Source organism: Cebidichthys violaceus, unplaced genomic scaffold (genome assembly GCF_023349555.1).
Source record: "Cebidichthys violaceus isolate CVI_PGR_0920_01 unplaced genomic scaffold, fCebVio1.0.p SCAF_20, whole genome shotgun sequence".
NCBI classification, from domain to species: Eukaryota; Metazoa; Chordata; class Actinopteri; order Perciformes; family Stichaeidae; genus Cebidichthys; species Cebidichthys violaceus.
The window spans coordinates 10,673,011-10,699,172 of record NW_027176373.1 but is presented as its reverse complement, the minus strand read 5'-3'; the positions used below and the strand labels follow the sequence as shown (position 1 = coordinate 10,699,172).

The 26,162-nt window shown below is 40.9% G+C and overlaps 4 protein-coding genes across 5 annotated transcripts in view; 3 read left to right on the top strand and 1 right to left on the bottom strand.

The window, feature by feature from the left end:
* Positions 1–2,290, top strand: part of rb1 (retinoblastoma 1) — a 19,908-nt gene extending 17,618 nt beyond the window's left edge. For both annotated transcript variants that reach the window (XM_068716292.1, XM_068716291.1), the window contains exons 20-27: positions 1–140; positions 282–386; positions 485–598; positions 679–827; positions 943–973; positions 1,082–1,224; positions 1,333–1,379; positions 1,521–2,290. The exon at positions 1–140 is cut by the window's left edge and continues 6 nt beyond it. In XM_068716292.1, the coding sequence (XP_068572393.1) occupies positions 1–140; positions 282–386; positions 485–598; positions 679–827; positions 943–973; positions 1,082–1,224; positions 1,333–1,379; positions 1,521–1,585 (794 nt within the window). In that variant the 3' untranslated portion in view covers positions 1,586–2,290. The remainder of the gene's footprint in view (positions 141–281; positions 387–484; positions 599–678; positions 828–942; positions 974–1,081; positions 1,225–1,332; positions 1,380–1,520) is intronic.
* Positions 2,291–4,302: 2,012 nt separating this feature from the next.
* LOC137876774 (short transient receptor potential channel 2-like) lies at positions 4,303–10,504 on the top strand. Its single transcript, XM_068716576.1, has 13 exons — positions 4,303–4,317; positions 4,733–5,425; positions 5,515–5,715; positions 5,815–5,979; positions 6,144–6,318; positions 6,402–6,602; positions 6,706–6,868; positions 6,971–7,063; positions 7,167–7,359; positions 7,452–7,579; positions 7,671–7,743; positions 7,851–7,968; positions 8,973–10,504. The coding sequence occupies exons 1-13, from the start codon at positions 4,303–4,305 to the stop codon at positions 9,839–9,841; spliced, it is 3,087 nt and encodes a 1,028-aa protein (XP_068572677.1). The 3' UTR covers positions 9,842–10,504.
* Positions 10,505–11,364: 860 nt separating this feature from the next.
* LOC137876773 (ribonucleoside-diphosphate reductase large subunit-like) lies at positions 11,365–17,538 on the bottom strand. The gene is made up of 19 exons (XM_068716575.1): positions 17,417–17,538; positions 16,583–16,671; positions 16,289–16,466; positions 15,899–15,999; positions 15,732–15,791; positions 15,612–15,651; positions 15,319–15,481; positions 15,094–15,235; positions 14,907–14,990; positions 14,640–14,801; positions 14,390–14,469; positions 14,099–14,300; positions 13,856–14,005; positions 13,548–13,769; positions 13,385–13,461; positions 13,156–13,291; positions 12,969–13,064; positions 11,975–12,163; positions 11,365–11,882 (listed from the first exon to the last, which is right to left on the bottom strand). The coding sequence occupies exons 1-19, from the start codon at positions 17,433–17,435 to the stop codon at positions 11,694–11,696; spliced, it is 2,379 nt and encodes a 792-aa protein (XP_068572676.1). The 5' UTR covers positions 17,436–17,538; the 3' UTR covers positions 11,365–11,693.
* Positions 17,539–18,417: 879 nt separating this feature from the next.
* Positions 18,418–26,135, top strand: rnf121 (ring finger protein 121). Its single transcript, XM_068716289.1, has 9 exons — positions 18,418–18,537; positions 19,732–19,769; positions 20,144–20,285; positions 20,783–20,937; positions 21,068–21,175; positions 22,476–22,596; positions 22,691–22,824; positions 23,840–23,941; positions 24,460–26,135. The coding sequence occupies exons 1-9, from the start codon at positions 18,439–18,441 to the stop codon at positions 24,578–24,580; spliced, it is 1,020 nt and encodes a 339-aa protein (XP_068572390.1). The 5' UTR covers positions 18,418–18,438; the 3' UTR covers positions 24,581–26,135.
* Positions 26,136–26,162: the final 27 nt, after the last annotated feature.

Genomic DNA, 26,162 nt, shown 5'->3' with positions numbered 1-26,162 from the left:
GGCTGGCCTACACCAGGCTGCAGATCCTCTGCTCCTACCTGCTGTCCTCCCACCCTGAACTGGAGCCCATCATATGGACCCTGTTCCAGCACACGCTGCAGCATGAGCACGAGCTGATGAGAGACCGTCACCTTGACCAGGTAACAATACACCGCTCTCTGTCACTCACTCAGTCATTCACTCTTATTGCCTTGATCTTCGTCTTCACTCCATTTGTCTCTCGGCATCTCTTTCCTGGTGTTTTTTTTGTTTTTTAATCTCAAACTGCTTCTCATTGTTAGTTGATGATGTCGGCCATGTATGCCATCTGCAAAGTGAAGAGTGTTGATCTGCGCTTCAAGACCATTGTCACAGCGTACAAGAACATGCCCAACACCAACCAGGAGGTGACACCTTTCAAGACTTACAACTCTTATTATCATCCTTCAGGCTGTTTTTTGCTATTATTTTGAAGGTGTTTTTTGTATCGCACTTTGCGTCGCAGACCTTTAAGCATGTGTTGATCACTGAGGGCCACTATGACTCCATCATCGTCTTCTACAACCAAGTGTTCATGCAGAAGCTGAAAACCAACATCCTGCAGTATGCGTCTACCAGGGTGAGACATCGTTTTGATATATCCGCAATCAGATAAATGCACACGTGACTAAACCCTCTCATTGTTGCTGTTTTTGGTAGCCACCCACCCTCTCTCCAATCCCACAAATCCCACGAAGCCCCTACAAGTTCCCCAATTCACCTCTACGCGTGCCTGGGAGCAACAACGTGTACATCTCCCCTCTGAAAAGCTCACGCATGTCCCCGGGTATCATGACTCCTCGCTCCAGGTGAGTTCTGGGATAACTTCATGAGCATGATTCGTAGCATGATCCTTTACATTGTTTTTCAGGGGGGGAGCATATTTCCTAATTTTTTCCTCATTGGTGTTCTTTGCCTTTACAGAATGCTGGTATCGATTGGTGAATCTTTCGGGGTACGAGCCTCTTTTGTTTGCTTTGTTGCATATTAAAGGATACTCTACAATTACAATGACTCTTTCCCTTCACTCACACTGTCATTTCCGTTTTGTTTTCATCTGCAGCTGTCCAATCGGTTCCAGAAGATCAACCAGATGGTCAACAGCGGCGAGCGCTCCTTCAAGAGGACTCTGGATCTCGGCTCGGCTCCGAAGCCTCTGAAGAGGTTACGGTTCGATGTGGACGGGCAAGATGAAGCCGACGGCAGGTTGGTCATAAATACAGTGTTATATTTGCCGTAGCGTACCAGCGCCCTGATTTATTACACATGTATACTTATTTATCAATTATGCTCATATATTTTTTTAATTTACAGCAAATCTGGAGGAGACTCTACACTGATACAGAAGCTTGCAGAGATGAGTAAGTGAAAAACTTACTAAGTTCCGCTTTTATCTTTCCATATTCCCAATTCTTCTTCTTCTTCTTCATGTTTCCTTACTGTTCATCATTTGGCTTGTGGATGTATGTTGCTCTAACATAACGATGATTTGTTTCATGAAGGCTCCACTCGGAGTCGCATGCAGGAGCAGAAGATGAAGGAGGATGCGGAATCAAAGAAGGAGTAACTCTAAAACCTACTGAACTGACCTGCACTGTTTATCACAACGTGAACACAACGCTTTTGTTCACACACAAAGTGAAACATGAGTTTCTCTAAAGAAATCTTTTTTTTTTTTTGCTCTCACGGATGTTCTCAATTGTCAAGGCCGTAGAGATCCATTGCTGCTTTCCTTGTTAAATTCTTGGTTAAAGTGATATTTTACTCGGGAACTTGCTTGGAGAGTCTTGGAAAAGTTTAGTTTTTGCCATGAAGTGAGAGTTATAAAGCAAAAAGAAATAGCAAGGAAAATTATATAGCATATAGTTTGCACTCAACCAAAATTCATGTAGTTTCATAGGATTTGGTTGACGGGTAATGTTTCTCTTTGTGTATAGTTTTATAGTAACTTTTGTTATACTTTTGAGAGTTGAAAATGTTTATCAAATGCAAACACTTCCTAACGTGTTTCAATTAGAAGACTGTTTTAAATGTTCTCACATTTTTGTACGGATAAGTTGGTTAATGTTTGGAGCTGGGAGGTTTAGATTACAGCGATGAACGCGCACCACACAGAGCATTAATATGTGAACTTTACTCTAGAAAAGTATACCACGGTCAAATATATTGCTAGAAATGTCAATTAGCAGAGTTTTTTAAATTAAAATGTGTTTATATTGTACTTTATTGAAGTAGTTCCTTGAAAATGTAGTAAATATTTCTTTTGAAAAAACTGATTTTGTTTTTGTATTCCTTTGCATAGACGTAACTACATGTTATATTATCTCCTACATTATTCAGTTGACTCTGTTGCTTTTGAAGCCAACAGTGATTGATGCCAGTATCCAGTGACTGAAGTGTTTTCATCATGTTGCGTTATGCTGGTTTTTGTTTTGCTTTTAGAGAGGGCTGTTATGTTTTATTCCAGCTTTATAGACTATGTTATGCTGTCAGTTTTTTTTGGAGAAAAATTTGAGTGTTGGTTATGAAACAGAAACATGACCAAGTTGAGTTCTCTTTTTCTCAAGGGTCACGAGCCACATTTGTCATTTCTTGTGGTCAAGCTAGTGTCAGCGCCCTGTTTCCCATCTAAAGGTTAAGATGATCTTAAGAACCTTAACTTATTTTAAATACTCTTCACCTTCAAGTTGATTCATGATATATAAATGACAAGTAAGATCAATGTCAGTTCAGACACCAACCACCAACCAGAACAACTTTTATCAATATTTCGGCTGTGATTATGATCCAATAACAGATATCGGTCTTGCTTTACCACTTTCTGTATCACTTCCTATACCTCAATAAGAATTGCAGTCCCAGCCAAGAGCTTTATACCTACAATGGTCCTTTTCCTCCCTCTGCTGTGCAAAGTTATGCTCACAAGAGTCAGCAGCCAGTCAGGCGTTACTCCCACACACGATTACAGATCATTACAAGGACTGATCAACACGTCACTGTTGGATTCACTCTTGAGTTACTTGGTCATCTTTGGCTGTGGTTGACTAAAAATGTACATTTGTTCCAAGATTGCGTCATGGAAAATGTATTTGGCCACATCCAGAAAATGGTGAGAAATGCCTTCACAACCCAGAGTGACACCTTCACAACGCCTGTTGTGTCCAATGAGTCGTACAAATTATTTCAAATAATTGAAAGGAGGAGCATCAAATCTTCACATTTGAGAAGCTGGAACCATGAAACATTTTTCCAAAGTAGTTGCCAGTTAATTATCGATTCCTCAGCCAATCGTTTCAGCTTGTATATTTTAATATGTTGCGTGTGCGCAAAAATCCAAAATTGTAAAGTAACTTGTAACAAAAGCGGTCAAATAATTCTAGAGGATTAAAAAGTACAATATTTTCCCTCTGACTTGTACTGTATTAGAAGTATAAAGTTCCATAAGAAGAAAATATTCAATTTGTAGTTTGTTCCATTCCACCACTGCACACAGTACAGTTAATCTAACATCTACTGACAAAGAGCCAATAAACATAGAAGCTTCTCAAAAACATAAAAAAGAAAAATAATGAGAGCAGAGAGAATAGTGAGAGATTGAAATGTTCCAAACATGGTGAAAGCAAACCTTGCAGATGTTTCAATAATAATATTTTAATAGTGGACTTCCTTAAAGAGAACCGCATGAAGAGAGAGTAGTGAAAATAATCAGTTCATCTTTTACTTGCAGCTCCTTGTTTTTCCCTCGGCTATGAACTCCCTCCAGCTTCTCTGGGGGAAAACGATGACAGCTGCTACCTGTTCAGTAACGGCTAGCTTAATTGTACGATGGCACTGTTTCCAATGGAGAGACGAGAGTTAATTCCTATTTGAACGCAGAAACAGTTTGGTGTGGGCGCAGCCAAGCATGAAACACTTTGAACTGGCTACATTTTTAATTGGCCTGGCCCAATGGGGGATTGGAAGTAAGTGTGTTATTGAGTTTGTGGGTGCTCATTCCATGCAGTCAGCCGGTAGCACATGATTGCGGGACACCAAAGTCCTCAGTTCTCTCTCTCTCTCTCTCTCTCTCTCTCTCTCTCTCTCTCTCTCTCTCTCTCTCTCTCTCTCTCTCTCTCTCTCTCTCTCTCTCTCTCTCTCTCTCTCTCTCTCTTATTGGAGCTGCTAGTGCAATCTACTGATTTCATCTTCATCTCTGAAGCTCAAAATAGCTGCCAAAAAATATTATTTATGTCTCCAGAGAATGTGATTGTGCTTTTGCTTTAGGATCACTGCTGCTTATCAGGAATGGAAAACCTCACGGTAAGCAAAGTCTTATTCAGACAGGGTTTGTAGAATTTCTCATACCGTAGATTCAAGTTTTATAAAAAAAAATTGTAAAGAGGTTAAATCTGAAGCTGATGTGCTCCAGGCATCATCTTAACAGATTCATTTCATCACACAGCTGTATATTTTATTAATGAAAGATGTTTTACTTGATGTAAAAAAAGGCGTCCAGTCATGCACTCATTTGTATAATGTGCCACGCTTTATATTTTTTGAACGTCCTTCAATTTTCTTACAAAACCACATTATTTTGTCCAGGCTTTAATTTTCTCCTATGAAATCTAATTGGTAGTTAACCTTTTCTCCCTGTTATCTGACATTAATTACATTAAAAAAAAGTGTGTGAATGGACATTTAATACCGCTGTTGACTGTCCTGCCCCGTCCCGCAGCCTGAACAATGGCGTGAGATCATGAACAGGAAGATGCGGTTCCCTCCGGAGCTCATCAGTGCCATTCAGGAGGGCAAAATGGAACTGCTGTGTGGATTGCTGAAGACCGGCGACGGCATCATCCGCCAGCTGGATGAGTCTGAGGATCGCCAGTGGAGGGAGGCCCTCAACCTCTCCATCCGCCTGGGCAATGAGAGCTGCATGGACGCCCTCCTGCAGGGGGTCAAGTTTGACTTCCGGCAGATTCACGAGGCCCTGCTAGTCGCTGTAGACACCAACCAGCCCAGAGTGGTGAAGCGCCTGCTGGACCGCCTGGACCAGGAGAAAGGCAACAAGATGGACGTGCGCTCCTTCTCTCAGGCCATCTTTGACCACTCTATTGACAACTCCCAGTTTGCCCCTGGTGTGACTCCTCTGACGTTAGCCTGCCAGAAAGACCTGTATGACATCGTGACCATGCTCACCCAAAAAGGTCACATCATCCCGTGGCCACATAAGATATCCTGTGCCTGTCTGGAGTGTCGTAACGGCCGGCAGTACGACCTCCTGAAGTTCTCCTTGTCTCGTATCAACACCTACCGTGGCATCGCCAGCCGTGCCTACCTGTCCATCACCTCTGATGATGCCATGCTCAGAGCTTTCAGCCTCAGCAGGGAGCTCCGCAAGCTCTCGCAGAAAGAGCCGGAGTTCAAGGTCTGGTGAGATTCGTACATGTGCCCACTTACTGTTCACGTTCCGCGTTGTTCCTCGTTCACTCTGCTATGGTGCCTCTCTTCCTGCAGCCTCAGTATCTGGGCCTGGAGGAGCTTTGTCAGGAATTTGCCGTTGAGTTGCTGGGCATGTGTCGCAACCAGAGCGAGGTGACCACCATCCTAAACAGCTGTGGGGACGAGAGCCAGGACTCCTTAGAGGAGCAGGCCTTTGAGGAGGGAATCCCCAACCTGTCCCGTCTGCGACTTGCTGTCAACTACAACCAGAAGGAGGTAGCTGGATGCAGGAACTACTGCCAATCAAAAGAAGACAGAAGTGTAGAATAACTTGATGTATAATGTGTCTCACCCTCTGTGTGTGTTTTTGTGCAGTTTGTGGCCCACCCAATCTGCCAGCAGGTGCTGTCATCCATCTGGTGTGGGAACCTGGCAGGCTGGAGAGGCAGCAGGACGGCCTGGAAGCTGTTTGTCTCTGTGGGGATCTTTCTCACCATGCCCTTCCTCTGCCTCGTCTACTGGATCGCACCAAAGTCAAAGGTCACACCAAACAGAAATGTTCTAAACGTAGAGAGGGGTTTCTTATGCGTGTTCTGAAAGAAAGTGTCACAGACATGCCATGAGAGACAATCAATTAAGAAAATAGGATGAACACACTTTGTGTCTTGGCCCTGACAGGTCCTCGTCTTTTGTGTTTTCCCCAGGTAGGGAAGATATTAAAGACACCTGTGATCAAGTTTCTCCTCCACTCTGCCTCCTATATGTGGTTTCTCATCACGTTACTTGGAGAATCAATAACAATGGAGATGTATCGAGGCAAATTTGCATCCCGGCAGCAGAACATTCTGCACAGCTCCTTCCACATGGTGTGGGTGGTCGGTGGGTTCCCCCTCTCCTTTCTGACTCCCCTCCATAACGTTCAAATAGAAAACTCAAGGTTCATACCCTGCTGTCTCATGTAGGATTCTTCTGGTACGAGTGTAAGGAAGTGTGGATTGAGGGACTGCGGAGTTACTTCCGGGACTGGTGGAACTGCCTGGATGTGATGGTGCTCAGCATGTACCTGGCGTCCTTTGCGTTACGTGTGCTTATAATGCTCAAAGGTCACTTCCTCTGCCATGATTATGACGGCAAAGAGGAGTGCGTCTACTTCACTCAGACTGGTGAGAAAATGATCAGATCATTCAAACAAAGTAGTTGTCTGTGGTCTCAAGAGTACGCAATGCTGAACAGGCCTGTTTGGGTGTGTAATAAATTGTCCCGCAGAGCGCGAGGACTGGCATCAGGAGGACCCCCAGCTGATTGCAGAGGTGCTGTTTGCGGTGACCAGTATGTTGAGCTTCACACGGCTGGCATACATCCTGCCAGCACATGAGTCTCTGGGAACTCTGCAGATCTCCATAGCAAAAATGATTGATGACATGATGAGGTAAGAGCACTTTTCATCTGGCCTCCTATATTATCAATCCCTGGAAGACAATTCAGAGCACATGATGGAGCAAATTATAATGATTTTCTTTTTCTTTTTTAGATTTATGTTTATTTTGATGATCATTGGAACAGCCTTCCTCTGTGGCATCAACAATGTCTATGTTCCTTATGTCATCTCTCCACATCTTGGCAGGTAAGAATATGGAATCTGCTGAAAATGACAATATACAGTATACATCACTGTTGTTAGAGAAAAACAAAAGGTATGAATAGAGTCTCATCGTGCTCTGCTGCAGGTTTAATGAGACATTCCACTTCTTATTCTGGACCATGTTTGGCGTGGCCAACCAGGACTACGTGGACATGCCACAGTTTGTGTTGGCAGAGTTTGTCGGAAGGGTTCTGTACGGCATCTTCACGCTCGTCATCGTCATCGTCCTGCTCAACATGCTTATTGCCATGATCACCAACTCCTTTCAGAAAATTGAGGTAAAGAGATATTTTTATGTCACTACTGCAAAAAAATTAAAAGAAAGCTGAAACCAAAGACTGGACCTGACATCTCCACATATGTATTTCAGGACGATGCAGATGTTGAGTGGAAATTTGCCAGATCGAAGCTGTACCTCAGTTACTTCAGAGAGGGCCTCACTATTCCTGTGCCCTTCAACATCATCCCCTCACCCAAAGCTGTTTTTTACATCTTAAGGTGAGCTCTAAAAAAAAAAGCTTTAACTTGTAAAGACACCACATTGTGTATCCATATCTTTATTTATTAATTTAACATAATTGTGTTCCAGAGGTATCTTTCGACAAATCTGCTGCTGCTGCACTTGTAATTCTGAGACCAAATATCCCGCTATAGCATCAATGGTAAGTGTGTGGTTAATGATCACATGCAGGAGTTAGTGTGACTGGAGTGAAAAAAAAAAATGTTCTACACACTGTGTACTGAAATGTGTGATGTTATGTGTTTTAAGACCAATGTTAAGGGGTCTGAAGACAGCCAGTTGCCTTACCGCCAGCAGGTGATCAGAGCTCTGGTGCAACGTTACATTGAATCGGCACGCAGGGAGTTCGAGGAGACCAAGAGAAAGGGTAACCATAACTTTGACATAAACCTGTTGGGGCTTAACAGTCAGTCAGTAATGCAGCGAAAGTCTTGTTTGCTGACAAACCTGGCTTGTTGCATGTCACCCCCCTTTTTCTCTTAATTTGAAACTTAATTTCTGTTCCAGAGTTTTGGGGCCCTGAGAGCAAAGTACAATCTCCTAATACTACCTTAATTACCTTAATAAAACCTTAAAATCAATTCTTAAGTTAACTGGAACAGTCTGGCTGTAGCATTTTGTATAACTTAAAGGTGTGAATGTGCTTTATTGTTTATGCAGGCAAAAGTGAATTGCAATAGTCAATTCTTAGAGAAAATAGACTTTTACTTTGTAATGACTGGGCTGGATAATAATGGGGGCGACTGTGGCACACTGGGTTAAGAGGGTCGTCTGGTAACTGCAATGTCGATGGTTCAAAGTGTCCCTGAGCAAGACACTGAACCCCTAATTGCTCCCTGCTCAGCAGCCCACTGCGGCTAAAATTCGTATATGTGTAAAAAATGTTTATGACAATAAATAAAATTTCATTCATTTCATTTCAAATTTCACTTCATTTCATAATAGAAATTATCTAATTTTTTGAAAACCATTCAAAGTTCTTAAAAATAGGACTGAACTACCTGCTTGACATAATAATCAAAAGTTAAGCTGGATTCCTGGTTTTATAGACACTTGGAGTTGTGTGTCATCTGTATAACAATGGACTGAGATCTTATGATCGTGAATTAATCTGCCAAATGGAAGCATTTCAAAAACAGCTCTGCTGTCCTTCATTTTCAATATTACTGGCTATCAGATTAAAAAGTCTAACATTATGAATTATACAAATGTTATGCTTACCAGTGGTCTGGAATAATATATTAGGACTGCGATATGGTCTGTAAGCTATGGCACCACAACATGTTTAATATTCAAACATGAATTGTTTATGCATTATTCCTCATTAGAGCCTGCATGCTGTATTGTGATCGGAGTATTCTTTTCCCTCAGATATCGGGAATCGGATCACTTTGCTGACCAAAACGGTCACCAGGATGCACAGTGATATGAAAGTGGTCCACCAGGTTGTGATGGACGATGGACACACTGCAAGCGACGCATTGACCAAAGATGGCTCCTCCTTTCTGGGGAAATATATCATTGGTGCCAAGAACAATTTCAGAGGTTTTAACAGCAGACAAGATGAGAAAAATGCATCACTTAAAGTGACAGTGCACCATGGAGAAGAAGGTGTTGATAAAGAAAAGCTTGACTCAGATGAAAAACAAGAGTCAGACGCACAACAGAGTCAGGTGAGCGAATGTAGAGCAGAGGGATCAAAGCAGGTAACAGATTGTGATGTGCTGAAAATGGAGGAAGGCAGAATTACAATAGAGCTAGGAGATAAGAAGGAAACGGAGAAAAAAGAGCAGGTAGAGGCAGACAAAAATGAAGTGAAAGAGGAAGTGCTGGCAGGGAGACGTTTTGATCATGTAGAAGAAAAGCAAAAAGCGGAGGCCCCACAGGATGAGGCAGAAAAAAGAAGAGAGGGAGAGATGCTCACAGTGGTGAAGGTGTGTGAAAAACACACAGAGACGACCTCCCAACAAACTGAGAGCATCAAAGTCAACGATGAAAAGACGGTCGCAAAGAGAGTAGTAAACAAGTTCAGAGACACTGAGCTGCAAGAACAAAAAGTGGAGGCAAAATGGATGAAGGGTAGAACGTTTGAGCATGATGTAGCAGAGAAGTCTGGTTCCAGGGAGAGCAATGCAAAACCTGGAGTCAAGAAAACCATTCCCTCGCCAACAGGCAGCAGCAGCTCCCAGGACACAGGCTTTGGTTCCCAGGAAGGGGACGGGATGTTAGTGAGACCGTAACCGTAGTGATGTAGTGATGACTGACTTTTTCAGCGTTTGGCTCTTTGGTAACATTATTCAATATCTGATGAGAGGTAAAAGTTCCACATTTTTGGAAATATAGTCTTGCATATAACTGTCTGTAAAACACCAGATTTTATATTTTATACTTTGGTTTTTGTACTTATTAAACAAACAAGACATACTTTAGAGGTGTTGGTAGGTGGATTTTGTTGGACAAAGACAGTTTAGCTTTTTCCCTGATCCCTGTTGTGCTAAGCTAAACTAATCAGCTGCTAGCTGTAGCTTCATATTTACTGAACAGACTTGAGAATATCCTTTTTCACGCCAGAACGTGAAAAAGGATATTTTCCAAAATATAGAAAAATTCCTTAAATTGAATCATTCATTCAAAGATCTGTTAGGCTACAAAATAGATGTTCTTATTTTCAGAATGAATGTTCTCATTTATTTGCTGAGACAGAGATCATGTTGTTACAATCTTCTCATCACATGGTAACATTTGAAATTTAAATACAGTGCCTGTAAACGGCTAAATGGGCTAAAATGGCACATTCATTTAAAAATGGCTTACTTCCTGTTGGGCTTCGGGCATACTCGAATGCATTTTTCAAATTGCACTGTTTAGGAAACAGCCTCTGTTGGTCATTTTTGGTTTCTCTTAACATTCAAATATCAAAAGAAAGTAGCCTTGTGTTCAATTAGCTTACTTTGTAACACAATTAAAACACTTGAAATCCCATTTATTTCCGTGTCTCTGTATTTTATGAACATGGTGTGGGGGGAACATTAACTGCAGGTTAAGACTGAGGTTATAAAGTAGTGCTGCTTTAGTTTCTTTTCAGTAGGCGGCAGAGCAACACCCTGCTACAGTGTGACAGATCAGGTGTCAGCTTGCTTTACACATACTGCTCCCATGAGGTCGCATGCATGAGCACAGTAGTTCATTAATTCTTCACCTGCAGCATCGACCCGTCCCAAGACACAGCCCATCAAGAGTCTTCTTATGGAGAAAACATCTTGGCGTGTAACCCTTTGTTGCACTATTGCGTGATTGATGCCATCACCATTTTCTTTTTTTGGTGTTGTGAGCCTGAGTCCTGATCTGCCTACTTCACCACAGATAATTAAAACACACTTTGTCATTTGATGGAAAAGCCTTCAAGATCTTTGAAAATATGACTAACATGCACAGGCATGATGCCTCGCTTAACTAATCATAATCGCCATGCTGTTGGAGCGTCCCTGGTGACAAAAAAGTCTGTCCCTCTGCCTCTCACTTCCTAATAAACAAGACGTATAAAGAACAGCAGGCTGACTACTTGCCACTTAGCTATTTTCTCTCTGAATGCAGATAGTTAACCTTTGTAAATGTAATACTGAATTACCGTTCTTGTCTCAATAAATGCAGGATTAATATGTATAATAGTATATGCTCAGGTTCTGAGGTGTAATGAGAGCTTCACATATTCTCAACAAGTGTAATAATAAATAATGAGACTTCAATTATGACCATTGTACAATTTTAATTTCCCACACATCTAAAATACAAACATGAAATTCATTAATAGGACGCACATATAAAAATGTATTGAAAAAACACTATGGGAAAATATTAATTCTTTGTCACCTATTAATTCTATACAAAAATGCATACAACACAATTCATAATGAAACCCGTGAAAATATTAAATAAAGACAGCAAATATTTGTGATATGAAGACCGTGTCATGTAAAACCGTGGTTACATCATGTACAAATAAAAAGAACATGGTGTTTCCTAAAATATATCGTTAATGGGGAAGCTGGTGATTAAGGGGAAGTGAGTTTATCTGAGGGAACCACACTTCACTTAGGAACCACACATCAGGCAATCATCTTTGTTCGCTAAGGAACACACCATGGCAGCAATGTTACTCTCTTTGGTCTCCTCATCGGTCTTGGTTGACTGGGCGTCCTTTAATTTCTCCTTGTTGAGGGTGAACTGGATGGGGTTGGCAGCAGGCTTCGTCCGCAGGTAGTACATGCCGGTTTTCAGGCCCTGCAGAGAAAAGAAGACCGGCATTAGGACGTTGTTTCTTGTCACTTTAGTACAGCATCTATCAAGCCTGTAGTCCCTCAGTCCTAACTTACCAACTTCCAACCATAGAAGTGCATGCTGGTCAGTTTGCCATAGTTTGGCTCGGCAATATGGATGTTTAGGGACTGGCTCTGGTCAATGTAGGCCCCACGATCTGCTGCCATCTTGAGGACAGTCTTCTGGGAGATTTCCCACACAGTTTTATACAGCTGCTTCAGATCATCAGGGATCTCTTCAATATCCTGTGGAGTGTGGACAAGTCAGACGCTGCAGATCACCAAAACATTTTTGTGACATTTAGAGCGATGTCACGGAATAATTTAATCAGCAGGCTGCAACCTCTGGTTCTGAAAAGTGAAGCCAAAGTGGAAGTGACTTAAACCGGCATTCTCTATAATGGCCATCAGGGGGCAACCCCTGTGGTTGCAAAAATAAGTCAGATTGTATAGAAGTCTATGAGAAAATTACACTACTTCTTACTTGATTTATTACCTCAGTAAATATTTAAAACATGAGTTTATGGTCTCATAACTATGTTTTAATCAGTGTATAATCACCTGAAACTAAGAATTCTGTTTTGTTAGCTTAGATCTACATAGGAACTCTACCATCTTCTGCCCCGCTATGTTTTTACAGCAGCACAGAACAGACAAACTTAATTCTAGCTCTAGCCTCTGTGTTTTTACGTTATCTGAAGGTACGGATGTGTGCTGAAACTCTGTCTTCAACGGGCCCTGGTGCTAAATTATTAAAGGATACTCGAATTGACAGCAACTACGCTTCGTTACTGCAAGTGTAATAAAATATTTGCGAGTAAAAAGCTGATCATTTATCAATACATTTGTGCAACAAGCACGAACATGTAAATGAAAGTGAACCCTAGTAGCCTAGTATAGAATCCTTAAGATACCTTTCTGTACCTGAAGACCACCATAGTTCTCCAACACACTTGGAAAGGGAGTGAGCTGAGGTTGGTTGGTTGCAATCTAGAACTCACTACTAGATGCCACTAAATCTTACACAGTTTCTTTAAGTGTGATCCTTTACCTGGATAGACCCGTTCTGAGCAATCAGCTGGTTCTTCATTTCATCACTCCACAGTCCTCTTTCTGTGAGGTCCTTCAGCAGGTGAGGATTCACAATCTATCAAAGACGCAGAAAAGACACTCAGCAACATTTCCCTATATGGACACAACTTCTGAGACGTAAAGAAGAGAATGCATTAAGTGCTGACCTGAAACTCTCCCGAGAGCACCCTGCGGGTGTAGATGTTGCTGGTGTAGGGCTCAATGGACTCGTTGTTTCCTAGGATCTGGGCGGTGGAGGCTGTGGGCATTGGGGCCAAGAGCAGACTGTTCCTCACACCATGCCTTAGGACACACAGGGGGAAGCAGGGATGAGCCGCAATCTCCAAATACAGTACAGGAGATCTACCAACAAGGAAGACATTCAGGAGGACCTACTTTGCAATTTTCGCCTTCAGTGTTTCCCAGTCACAGAGATCTGTTGGGGTTTTATCCCACATGTCATACTGAAGGATCTGGAAAAACAAAATTAGTGAGAAACTGAGCACAAACTACGAAACGTATCCCAGGATGGATTGAAGACATTGTGAGAACTACTCACTCCCTTGCTGACAGGAGAGCCAGCGTAGGTTTCGTAAGGGCCGAGCTCCGCTGCCAGCTCACAGCTGGCCTCCAGGGCAGCGTAGTAAATGGTCTCAAAGATCTGAATGTTGAGCAACTGGGCCTCTGAGCTTTCAAAGGGATAACGCATGAGGATGAAGGCATCAGCCAGACCCTGCACACCGATTCCAATCGGCCTGTGGCGCTTGTTAGACCTCTCAGCCTGTAAAGCAGGACAGAGGAACTTATTTGTTAACAGAGCACATGAGACCCGGTTGTAGAGAAGCAACACTTGACAAGAGAGCATACCTCAATCACGGGGTAATAGTTGATGTCAATAATCTTATTCAGGTTCTTGACAATGACTTTGGTGACAGATACAAGCTTTTTGAAGTCAAAGGTCCTTTCTGGGGTGACATACATGTTGAGGGCAATAGATGCCAGATTACACACTGCAACCTGAGTTGAAGGAAGAACAAAACAATTGAGCATTTAGAAAGTAACGTAATGGCTAATGTGAATATTGCAGAAACAAGGTCTCCCGCTGCTCACCTCATCTTTGCTTGTGTACTCTACGATCTCTGTGCACAGATTGCTGGATTTTATGGTGCCCAGATTCTGCTGGTTGCTCTTCCTGTTGCAGGCGTCCTTGTAGAGCATGTATGGCGTACCGGTTTCTGTCTGAGACTCAATGATGGCGTGCCACACCTGCTGAGCCTTCACCACGCGCTTAGCCCTGCCCTCCTTCTCATACCTGAGGACAAACCGGACACATGGGACAGGTTAGTCAGCCCTAAGATGTGAGCCGTTTGTTAAAAACAGAGTTTGGTGTGCCGGTCTTACCGAGTGTAAAGCTGCTCGAACTCCTCTCCCCAGCATTCCTCTAACCCAGGACAATCACTGGGACACATTAGAGACCAGTCCTACAAGAGCCGTAGAGGGACAATTAGACTTCCCCTCCTGTAATGTTCAAGGAGCTTCAAACTATCACAGCCACCAGAAAACATACACTGTATTACAGAACATATAGCTTCATTCAAACTGTAACCGATGTGAGATGTGAGTCAGGGAGGTTTTTCCCTCAGCTATTCACCTGATTGCTCTCCACTCGTTTCATAAACAGGTCAGGGATCCACATGGCGAAGAACAGGTCTCTGGCTCTCTGCTCCTCTTTACCGGTGTTCTTCTTCAACTCCAAGAAGTGGAACACATCAAAGTGCCACGGCTCCAGGTACACAGCAAAGGCCCCGGGTCTCTGAACAAGCAAACACAGAGAGCAAAGTGATGAAACCTGCTACCAGAGGTGTCTCCAGAGCAACAACGCCAAGCTCCATTACAGTGTGTGCTGCTAAATCTCTACCTTGTTGCCACCCTGGTCAACATAACGTGCTGTGTTATTGTAGACTCGAAGCATAGGAACCAGCCCGTTGGAATTGCCATTAGTCTAAAAAAACAGAATCACTGTAGGTAATACAAAAACAACAACAAAAAAACAAAGCTCCTCTATATCTGTTTGATTTGAATCCTGTGATGTGCATTTAACTCACCCCAGCAATATAGCTGCCCGTTGCTCTGATACAGCTAACGGCCAATCCAATACCTCCAGCTGTCTTGGAGATGAGGGCACACTGCTTCAGCGTGTCGTAAATACCGTCGATGCTGTCCTCTTTCATGGTTAGCAAGAAACAACTGCAGAAAGAAAACAAACACATTAGATAAGGGAGGGGAAAAAAATAACTCATCAGAGATTTGGTCGACTTGGCTTACGTTACCTTGACAGCTGTGGCTTATTGGTGCCAGCATTGAACAGAGTAGGGGAGGCGTGGGTGAACCACTTCTCTGACAGCAGGTTGTAGGTTTCAATGGCTGCATCAATGTCTCCTTGATGAATCCCAACAGCCACTCTCATTAGCATGTGCTGGGGCCTCTCAGCAACTACAGAAAAAAACTGAGATTTAGCAAATAAACAATTTCAAATATCCAAAATAAAACACCATTTCTTGAGAGTGAGTCTCTGCGCACATAAACACGTTTCTCAAGAAGCTACAGGGAAATCAACTCTCACCTTTGCCGTTAATCTTCAACAAATACGACCGCTCAAGAGTCTATTAGAGCAAAAGGGCTGAATTAGATTTATGATTCAAGAATCTGCTCGAGATGTGGAATGTAAAATGAAGTAAATTACCTTAAAGCCAAAGAAGTTGTAGGAGAAGTCTCTGTCGTAAATGATGGCCGAGTTGAGGCGCTGCAAAAGATAGGAGGATATATTATGTAAAAAATGCTTAACGTAGTTACAAAGACTTAAAATAAATAAAAAAACATGAACAAAATGCCACAGCAAGTGTGACTTACACCCTTGTTTTCCAGTACGACGTCACGCATCTCCTTGGAGATCATAGGCGAGTGGCGTTTATTTAAGGGGTTCACATAGTTGTAGAGGTCCTCCATCACATCTACACAAGAGGAAAGAGAAAAGAGTACCCAATACCAGAATATCAGTACTCATAATTTAAACACTTAAACAATGTACAATCAATCGTGTCAGGGTTTCTCGTAAAGAGGGAAACGCCATACCACAATGTGCAGCATCATCATTTACTGTAAGATTGGCTAAATTAATGGTGCTGTTTTTTATTTTAAATGCGAAGTCCTATTTATAAACACATTTATTACATACACAAAAATCACACATCTTGCATCAGAGCATTGTTTTTTCTATGGTAACTTCAAACTTGTACTCACCACTGAATACTTTCTTGGTTTCTTTGTGGAGATTGGAAACTGCAATCCGTGCAGCCAGGAGTGCGTAGTCAGGGTGTTTGGTGGTGAGAGTGGCAGTGGTCTCTGCTGCCAGAGTGTCCAGCTCCACAGTGGTGACTCCACTGTACAGACCCTGGATCACCTTCATTGTAATCTGGGTCTGCAGAAACAGAGAAAAGGGCATGTGGTAAAATATCACTGAGTGACTCTACTTTACTTGATGTTTCTTTTCTTTTTTAACGTTGATGGTATATATTTATAGGGGTTTGAACTCACGGGGTCCACAAAGTCAGAGTTGAGTCCATAGCAAAGCTTCTGAATGCGAGATGTGATTTTATCAAAAGTAACTCCCTCCTGGCGTCCATCTGAAATACAAAAAAACAAACATTATTTGTTATTATTGAAACTTATTCAGTCAATTTCTTAAGATAGTTGGTGAATATATAACTGTGGCAAACTCAAAAGATATCCGCACCCTAGCTGTTGTATGGATCCCCTCTCCTGATCAATTATCTCAGATGAAGCGCGCGCTCAACACCTGTCTAACCAGTTATTATTGACAGCAAGACGTCGCTATTTCGCGCCAATACCAGACATGCCAAACAAGATTATAAAAATACTCTACTTACACATTCATTAAAGAGGAAAGTTTTCAATGCCTTTACTATAAAAAAAGGGGGGGGGGGTGAACATCAAAGGCTAGAGAGCAATGAAAATGATATTCAATTTAAAGTTTCGGCTGTGACGGTATTGATTCTATTTAAAAAATATATATATACGTATATGCCAAACGTTATTGAAAATAAAGGCTGGCAGCCAACCTGTAAAGTAAGAAAGATAAACTGGCAGCTTTTGTCCTCTCATAGCTCAAGTCTTTGTTTGGTGTCTGGACGGAAACACACCTCACAAAGAAACATAAAAACACTCTTTAACATGACAGAAACTGAGCTGATGACAGTAGTACGTGTAGTATTTCTTTGGAGTATTAACATGTATTGCATCTTAAAAAAAGATTTTTCAGGACCTCGACATCCCCGGCACCGTAACAATGCATTTACTCGAGACTATCCACAACAAAGTTACACTACCTAAAATGTGAAGCTACTATACCTCGCTTAATGACATGCATGTTGGCAACGAAGCAGCTGGTTTCCTCAGACAGCAGCTGTTAATGTTATCTTCTCAGCCTCCAAACAAATAAAACGGCTGTGGTATAGAGTTGTTGTAGCAGCTTGAATGCACAGCTGAATCACACAGTTGAATCTTAAACGGAGGGCGCCAACGACCCACGAGCCAGTTACACGACGGTGTGTCAGCGGCTCAGCCAATCAGAAGAGACCCAGACTTTTGAACCAATCACATCACAATCAGGAATATTTACTTTTTCCGGTCGCAGTTTCCGGGTAAATCTGGCGGGATACTAGATATTTCAAAACAACAGATTTGATAGCATGTAATTATCCTCCCTTATTGCAGCAGCAGGATACGGTTTGCTTCATATGTGCTGTGCGTTGCAATATACAAATCTCCTACAACCACATATGAGTGTCACTTAAGTTATAAACGAGGTCTGACTCACAGAATAATGTGTATTTCCTCCTTACATGATTACTACACTAATACATTTTAGATGGTATCAATAATCTGCAATATAAGCAAAATGGCAAGACTCATTATTTCATGTGTAATATTCAATGAAGGTATTAAAGCAGTACACCTGGTGTTACAGCCATTGCCGCTATAATAATCAATTTTAATAGCACTTCGTGCACCATTTAAGAAATATAAAAATAAAATGAAAATGACATGAAACAATAAACACAGTAAATAAGACAATGAGTAGTACTTGTTGTACTGATATTTATATTAATTTGTTTAACAAAGTATGTACAGTTTTATATATTACAGTAAAAATGTAAAAATCAGATTATTTATGACTATCCAACACTAATTACAACTTGCAAGTTATAGCTTTACTGGACACATTGACTAACAAATACAGAAAGTCACAGCTTTACTATTACTACACGAGTTTTATTTTGAAGAAAGAAAACCTAAAGAAGACCGGATGTGACCCTCTTAGGTTTGTTGCTAATGCTAATGGCCCGGAACGGTAAAGCAGCACTCCGAAGATGGCCGGGGTGTTTGAGGTGGAGGTTGATGGTGTAGAGCACGACCATGGGTTACAACATCACGACCATGGCTTACAGCATCACGATGAACCGCACCAGGTGAGAGTAATAAGCTACAGCGAGGCATTATGACAGATTCAAGAGACGGCAGTGACTTAATACTGGAGTCCTAGCTGCAGGGTTTATTCCCGGGTTTAGCGTAACGTAAGCAGCTAGCTACTATTCAGCGATCTGTAACCAAGCAGATGCATGGGGTCTAGATATAAATGTGTTGTCCATTGTACGTAACTGAATGTGCTTTGTTAGACAAAAACAGCAGTGCAAGCGAGAAACGCCCCGAGAGCATTAGCTATCCGAAGCTAGCTAGCCGGCTAACGTTCAAATCCTGTAATTTAACTTCGTTGCTTTAATCTGGTAAAAGTAGCTCAGGTGCTCTTGTTTGAAAATAAAGTTAGCATTTATTTCAACCTTTTTTCACACCTGTATATTCACTGCTACGCTCTGAAATGAACTCCACAAATATAGCTGATGTGGCTGACAGGGTCAAGGGTCACGTGGTGCCGTGTCTGTGCTAAGGGCCAAGAGGTGTATCAGTGTCAAGACAGGGGAGGACACCAAACCACCCTCTGTAGGGTTTCAATCTTCTGGTCAAATCAAACCTGGATGTTAAACTGAAGTCAGTGCAGGAGCTCACAGTGTAAAATAAACTCCACAAATGGAACTAAAACGAGTTAAAAGTTGTTGCAGTCGGTCATGAGTAGGTGTAGTTACCTAATGTGCAGCATATCTGCAAATGATGCCTCAAGCAGGAAAGTGCCTCGCACTTAGCAGCAGGATGTGTGGTTTGAATAAAAAATAGTTGTGAACCCGTAGCTGGATACCTGTTAGTGTAGTCGCTGCCAGCCTGCATTCATCTGCCTGTTTTTGGCAGATAGGCAGCTTTAATAACTAGAGAACGTTGGATCGGTTAGGACTGGCAGCTGTTCATTTCATTCAGGTTAAAGTAGCTAAACAAGCCCAAGGACTTGGGAGGGACTGACCTGCTAAATGCCCGTGGCGAGTTCTGATAACTTAACTGTTAAATATAGATATTTGGGAGGGTTGTGTGACGCACACCCATCTTGTATCGCTTCTTCAAATAGTTATTTCATATGTTGTCTGATTGGTAAGCAATGTAAGAAATAGGGGTTTAACATTGGGCGAGAGGTGATGCTCGACACAGTGGTTTGTTGTTATTATATTATTATTTCTGTGTTGTAATGGTCATTATTTTGTCTCATTTCATTTCTTTAGTTTGATGTGTCCAAGCTTTCACCAGAAGAGAAGTGGAGGTTCGTATCTTTGCCACACTTTTAATGGATAATGCATTGATTTTTGTAACATATTATAATATGATTATTTTGATGCACTTGGATAGAAGGACGACTAATCTGTACAACAAAATTCAGTTTTTGCAGAGTAACATTTGCAGGCATTTTCATTTGCTAATACACAAGGTTTTTGGTAAAGAAAATAACTATATATATCCCAATCGAGAACTGTTAGACAAGTATTAAAGTTCACATGTTTCAACCAGTTCAGATTACCAATGCAACGCTGTACAGTACACTCTAAGGGCACGCCCATCCTGCATTGTTGTAAGAAAAGAAAAAAAACTGCTCCTAGATACGTAACATTAGTTGAGTATGTTCTTCTGTTTCCACAGGGTGGAGCATGCAAGAATGCATGCCAAACACAAAGGTCATGAGGCCATGCACGCAGAGATGGTGCTGATCCTCATCGTCACACTTGTCGTCGCACAGCTAGTCCTTGTGCAATGGAAACAGAGACATCCAAAGTCATACAATGTAAGACACATAAATCCACTTGTTTGAGATTAGTATGTGAAGTTTGGAAATCATGTGAAGATGCATAATTGAGGGGGGATACGTTTTTTTTCTGTCCATGAGTCAACACATGGTGTGAATCGTATAAATGGATATCAATACTCATTTCCTCAATTCAGGGTGAATATGGTATTTTCCTTCTTGTCCCAATCCATCCAAATATGAAATGGTGTCAATAGTGCCCACTTGTGATTGTTTAAACATTTCCGAGGATCTTCTTCCAAAAATTAATTGTCTGATTGGCATGGGGATATTCAAATGTAACTGTTCATTGAAATACTGCTTTGTGTTTATTAAAGCGTTTGAGCCTTGTTAATTACCCCACATTTTATTTTTTTTATTTAATCAAACCATTTGGCAGTACCGCCGCAGACCACACGATGGCGCTCTGAAGCCCACCAATGTTGTGTTTGTGAACAGCTGTTAACTAAACGTGTGTGTGCTCTGTTGTCTTGTAGCTGGTGACTCTGTTCCAGATGTGGGTAGTTCCTCTCTACTTTACTACCAAACTGCACTGGTGGAGGTTCCTGACCACGTGGTTTATCTTCTCTGTCATCACAGCGTACATCTCTTTCCGTGCCACTCGCAAGCCGCTAGCCTGCACCACGCCGAGGTATAACCGTCGTTTACACATCATCCAGAGCTGTAAATGAAGAGGTCTGCCTCTCCATGACTGTGGATTGAACTGTCCATGATACACTCCGACACACTATTCACATATTCCTTCTCTTTGGTGACTGTAGGTTGGTGTATAAGTGGTTCCTCCTCCTCTACAAGATCAGCTATGCCACGGGAATAGTTGGCTATAGTGTCGTCATGTTTACACTTTTTGGTATAAACCTAATATTCAGGTATGTATTGTTCGTTCCATGTTATTTCACTGGTGCTAAATGAACCATAACCAAACATTTCTGTGGATATTGACTTACACCATTGGAAATAAAACCCTTCAAAACTGCAGGCTGCTGCTGACAGGAGTAGTCATATTTTCCATCTTGCTGTTTTAGATGTATAAAGTTCAGTTTCTTCCTGGTCTCCTTCCACATGTATTACTTATCTTTAATATCCCTTTTGATGATCACTGCTCCTGCAACATCCACCGTTTATCTGAATCCCTAATTTATAGGTGCTTTACTCGTTTCATTCTTCATTTGAATTTTAAAGTATTGTCTTTTCAAGCACAAAAGCACTGCTATGATCCAGCACGTACCAGGATGATAGAATTTGACTAAAAAGAAGAAATGACACTCTTTAACTGCCTGTTTCATGGTGTTTACATAAAAGCTGAGTTTAGGTGTACGTGTTTAAAGGTAAACTGGTTGTATGAGAAGTAAAGTACGATAAGTTTAAAATACATAGTCACTGTAACATGCTGTCATTCTCAATGACATACAAACATGCGTAGATATCATAGAAACTTCCCTTTAGACAAGGAAATGACAAATGTCTCTTTTCTTTGTTCCTAATGGTCAGAGGAATTAGAAAGAGCTTTACGTTTTCTGCTGACACAGGAAGTGTTAAAAAAAAAAGCCTAATATGGTAGTCCTCTCACTAAAGCCTCTGGATGAACACAGGGCTATGTTTACAGGTCATGTAGCTACAGGGCGGTCATTCATTTCTTGACAAAGAAACTAACAAAATCTATTTTAGTTACATTAGTTTAGTGAAGCTGCACTTTCTAATTTGTTAAAAACTGATTCTATATTAACAGTTTTCAAACTAAATGAAGAGCTACATATGCACAATGTTTCACAGTTGTTAATTCAATATGAGGACTTTTCCTGATCATAATCCAAAATGGACGAACAGGAAAGTAGCGAAACGCTTCCTATTCGATGGTCCAACAATTTCCCATTTCCTATCTGGAAATGCCACCTAACCTGAATACTTCCTTGCATTTAGATTTCTCGATTTCCTGCAACAGCTGATCATTAAAACAGATTTTTTTTGTTTTAGCTTTTCTATGCACAGACAAATATGTAAACGGGTGTTTTGATTGATACCAAATATTTTAGCTTTAATCCAACAGACTAGAATTTAAAGCAAATTAATGTTCTCTTCCAAAAAGGTAATTTTTTTACTATACACTGAAAATATAAAACAGACATCACCTGAGGCAGGATCCCTTCATACAGTGCCTTCTCTGTCCAGGATAAAACCAGAGGATGCGATGGACTTTGGCGTTTCACTACTATTCTACGGTCTGTACTACGGGGTCCTGGGAAGGGACTTTGCAGAGATGTGTGCAGACTTCATGGCTTCAACTGTTGGGGTAAGTAGACAGATTGCAGACACTGTTTCTTTAGAGGGAACTGCTGTAAAATAAGATGTAATTTAGATTGATACCTCTTTTTTTGTTGTTTCAGTATTACAGTGCATCTGGCATGCCAACCAAGCACCTCTCTGACAATATCTGTGCAGTGTGCGGTCAGCCCATCCTTGTCGATGTTAGTGAGGAGGGGATTATAGAGAACACGTACAGGTTATCCTGCAACCATGTGTATCCTTCCCTGTGGGATGTAGACGTATTTTTATGATGCTATCTTTTTTTTTATCAGCGAAAGAGAAGTAGAGCTGAACGATGGAGTATTTCACGTCTATAAAAGGCGTAGTCATCTTTGTTCGTTTGTGTTGGAACTATATTGTGTACTTAAATAGCTGCTTAAAGGGGAATTGGCTGAGTTATCTAACTTGACCTTTATGTCAGACTGTTGATGTTATGACAGCCTGTTCATCTAAATTTGTATCACTTCCCCATGGTAGTCTCCTGCTGGCCGTGTCCACTGTAAATAACACGCAACCGTTTACAGATTAGCATAGAGAATTACTAGTAACTGCTGATATAATTGGCTGATTTGCCAGTTAAAGGCTTATAGGCAAAAAATATTTCAGTAGATTATTGTAGGCTGCAGGTTGGTCATTTCGCAGTTATTTTTGTGTAGATTGTTGAAGTTATTCTTAATAATTGAACTTCCTATGTAAGTTAACTGTTAAAAATGAGCTGTTATCTGATATTTACTGTTCCTATCAAATCCAACATTGTAATACTGTTAAAAACAGATATCGGCCAGTGTATTAAGTATTTTTTATATCCCTCAAATATTGACATAAATTCACAATTGTTGGATTTAAGTCATTTCATGAAAGTTGAATTTCAAATCCTGTTTATTTTTCACATGCTTAACATGCTCAGTAGGTTTAGTGAAATGCTTTTGTGCATAGCTCCAGAAAACAACTTACTAATAATATAACATATAATAAAATACTATACAAAAAATTACATTTTACAGAAAAAATAATAATAAATAAACATATATATATATATATATATATATATATATATATATATATATCTGCATATTAATGATCAAACAGGTTGATGTAAAATGGCTACTATATTAATACATTTTCATTTTTCAAGTGCTGCCAAAAGTGAGTGTTTTCAAAGCATCATTTAAGCCAGTATTTGAACTGATGCTCTACAATACAGTGTCGAGCCTTAACTCCACATCCAGGTTCCATGAGTTTTGCATAAGGGGATGGTGTATCGTCGGAAAGAAGCAGATGTGCCCGTACTGCAAAGAGAAGGTGGATCTGAAGAGGATGTTCAGTAACCCGTATCCTTTTTAATCATTTTATCTTGTTTATATGCTGCATTATCTCACGTTTTGTTTTGTTTTTGTGAGTATCTTAAACGATTCCTGAGTTAATTGTTGTAATTTTAGAAATCACATATAGTAATGTGAACATATAGACTGGATAGAGGATAGAACTAATTTAAATTGGGCCAGCGTTCAGGAAACCTAGTCATGCCAAGTTACAGGAGAAAGACTTCTTTCTTGTAACAGGAGGGAATTTTCCCCAGCGAAGTTTAGGTGGGTTTTTTTAAGCAGATCATTGTAGACTAGTTGGAACGAGATATGAAACATTTATAGGTTGTACACCAAGTTCCTGTTCCTTTTTGTGGCTCAGTTTAAACTGTGCAACTCTGTATAATAAATGCCCAGAAAGTGAAAGTGGCTTCTACCTCCTCTTGGCCTTGTGCCATCAGTTGCATGTTATTAAGGCTTTATATTGGCGTCCATTTATTAACCAGTATTGATTGCTGTTGATTCCTTAACCCATTTTGTTTTAGTTGGGAGAGGCCACATGTCATGTATGGACAACTTTTAGACTGGCTTCGGTACTTGGTGGCCTGGCAGCCTGTTATTATTGGATTTGTGCAAGGCATCAACTACGTCCTGGGTCTGGAGTGACCTGCGACTGTCGGAAAATGGACACACACCCCATACGGAGACGATATGCACTGGCTCAAAAGACTGAGGGCCTAACATCGAACTAAAACACCAATTAAAAGTGTCTATACTTTTTGTATATATTTATAGGCACATACTCTCTGTATTTACAGTTCATTTGAATTTTATTGGTAACCTGAATTTGGATGTCTTATCAATTTCCCAGGATTTGCTTCACACAGCGTTACACCTTGATTGGTTTGTGCAACTTATGGCCCCGTAAAGTGGTTCTAAAAATCATTAGAGAGGTGCTTTTTACTGATTTATGTCTTAAGTGTTTGTTAATTATTAGTTCAAGGATTGTGCTGGAGATTTTCATCCTCATGTCTGATAACTCGCACACGAGTAATAAAGATTGAATGGAAATCAACACAAGTAATTGCTCCCTGGGCCTCCAAAGTACATTTACAGTGTCCACAGATGGGAGACATGTTGCCGCTGCATGTTTTATGTAATCACTCATACGGACTCAAGTGACATCAGTTTCTTAAGCGCCGACAGTCATGCATCGTGTCACAGGAGGCACCGTCATCGTGGGAAAAAAAAGTGCTATTTGTAGTTGAACAGAGAATTCCTCATACGGTAGTTGATAAAAAGGAACTGTTACAGGATTTCAAAATGACCTCACTGTCTTCATGGACACTTCTATACCAAACCGGTCAGATTTACTTTGACCCTTGACTCTTGTACAATATGTGTCACTAAGTTTCTGTGAGTGGAGGAATGTCACTGTCCAAACAAGCTCTTCTGTTTTCATTCCCACAGTTCGATGTTTGTATTTAAATTAAGTCCACAAAAAAAAGAAAAGAAATCTCACCTGTGGTTGTATCTTGCCTTGTTGATAGTCCTGGGTTTTTGGTGCCAGCTTTTTTCTTAGGAACTACTTTCTACAAAAGAAATGGTTCCTGTAAAACCTTTGTGTTCTGTAGATTATTCTAGATGCCTGGAGTGACACGTTGCTGTTTTATAACATTGTTATATTGTGGTGGCAGCAGAAATCTCAGAGATGTCCCAAAGCCTGGCTTCTAAAACCCAAACTATCTGCATTGGCTAAATACCACTAGAGGTAAGTACAAAAATAGATTTTATTAAATATTGGTGAACAAACTGTTCTGAAATTGGGGCGAACCAGGAAGCACAAACCAAAGCTATGATACCAGTTAGTAACTTAACTAAAACTATTGACTGTTCAAACTACAAATTAGAAGAGGAAAGTAAACAAAAACATTGTAGAATGATCCTTTAACTCAGTGAGTGTTGAAGATTCCAGTCTTATTTTCATGTGATCTGTTCAAGCCAAGGCCTCTTTATACGTGTATTTTTCTAACTGTCCAAAGATGCTGGAAGGTGGTTGTATTTTTTTTTTGTGTGCAGGTACTGGTCACAGTACATGCCAACTCTTTCAGTTGGACCACCAACTCAAACAGAAAAGGGACTGTGTACAACAAGGCTAACATGATCATTTTGTTTTGTCTGTTTTGACCAAGTTAATAAATGTCACATGGTTTAGATCGTCTGTAGCTGTCTTTGCATCCTATTATTA

Excerpts from the sequence above, each read along its gene's own strand:
- LOC137876774 (XM_068716576.1), top strand. Across the intron at positions 5,426-5,514 it reads AGAAAGAGCCGGAGTTCAAG|CCTCAGTATCTGGGCCTGGA; the intron begins GTCTGGTGAGAT and ends CTCTTCCTGCAG. Across the intron at positions 5,716-5,814 it reads TCAACTACAACCAGAAGGAG|TTTGTGGCCCACCCAATCTG; the intron begins GTAGCTGGATGC and ends GTTTTTGTGCAG.
- LOC137876773 (XM_068716575.1), bottom strand. Across the intron at positions 15,482-15,611 it reads GTTGAAGATTAACGGCAAAG|TTGCTGAGAGGCCCCAGCAC; the intron begins GTGAGAGTTGAT and ends TTTTTTCTGTAG. Across the intron at positions 14,802-14,906 it reads TTGACCAGGGTGGCAACAAG|AGACCCGGGGCCTTTGCTGT; the intron begins GTAGAGATTTAG and ends TTGCTTGTTCAG.
- rnf121 (XM_068716289.1), top strand. The coding sequence starts at position 18,439 with ATGGCCGGGGTGTTTGAGGTGGAGGTTGATGGTGTAGAGCACGACCAT. Across the intron at positions 20,286-20,782 it reads GACATCCAAAGTCATACAAT|CTGGTGACTCTGTTCCAGAT; the intron begins GTAAGACACATA and ends GTTGTCTTGTAG. Across the intron at positions 20,938-21,067 it reads CTAGCCTGCACCACGCCGAG|GTTGGTGTATAAGTGGTTCC; the intron begins GTATAACCGTCG and ends TGGTGACTGTAG.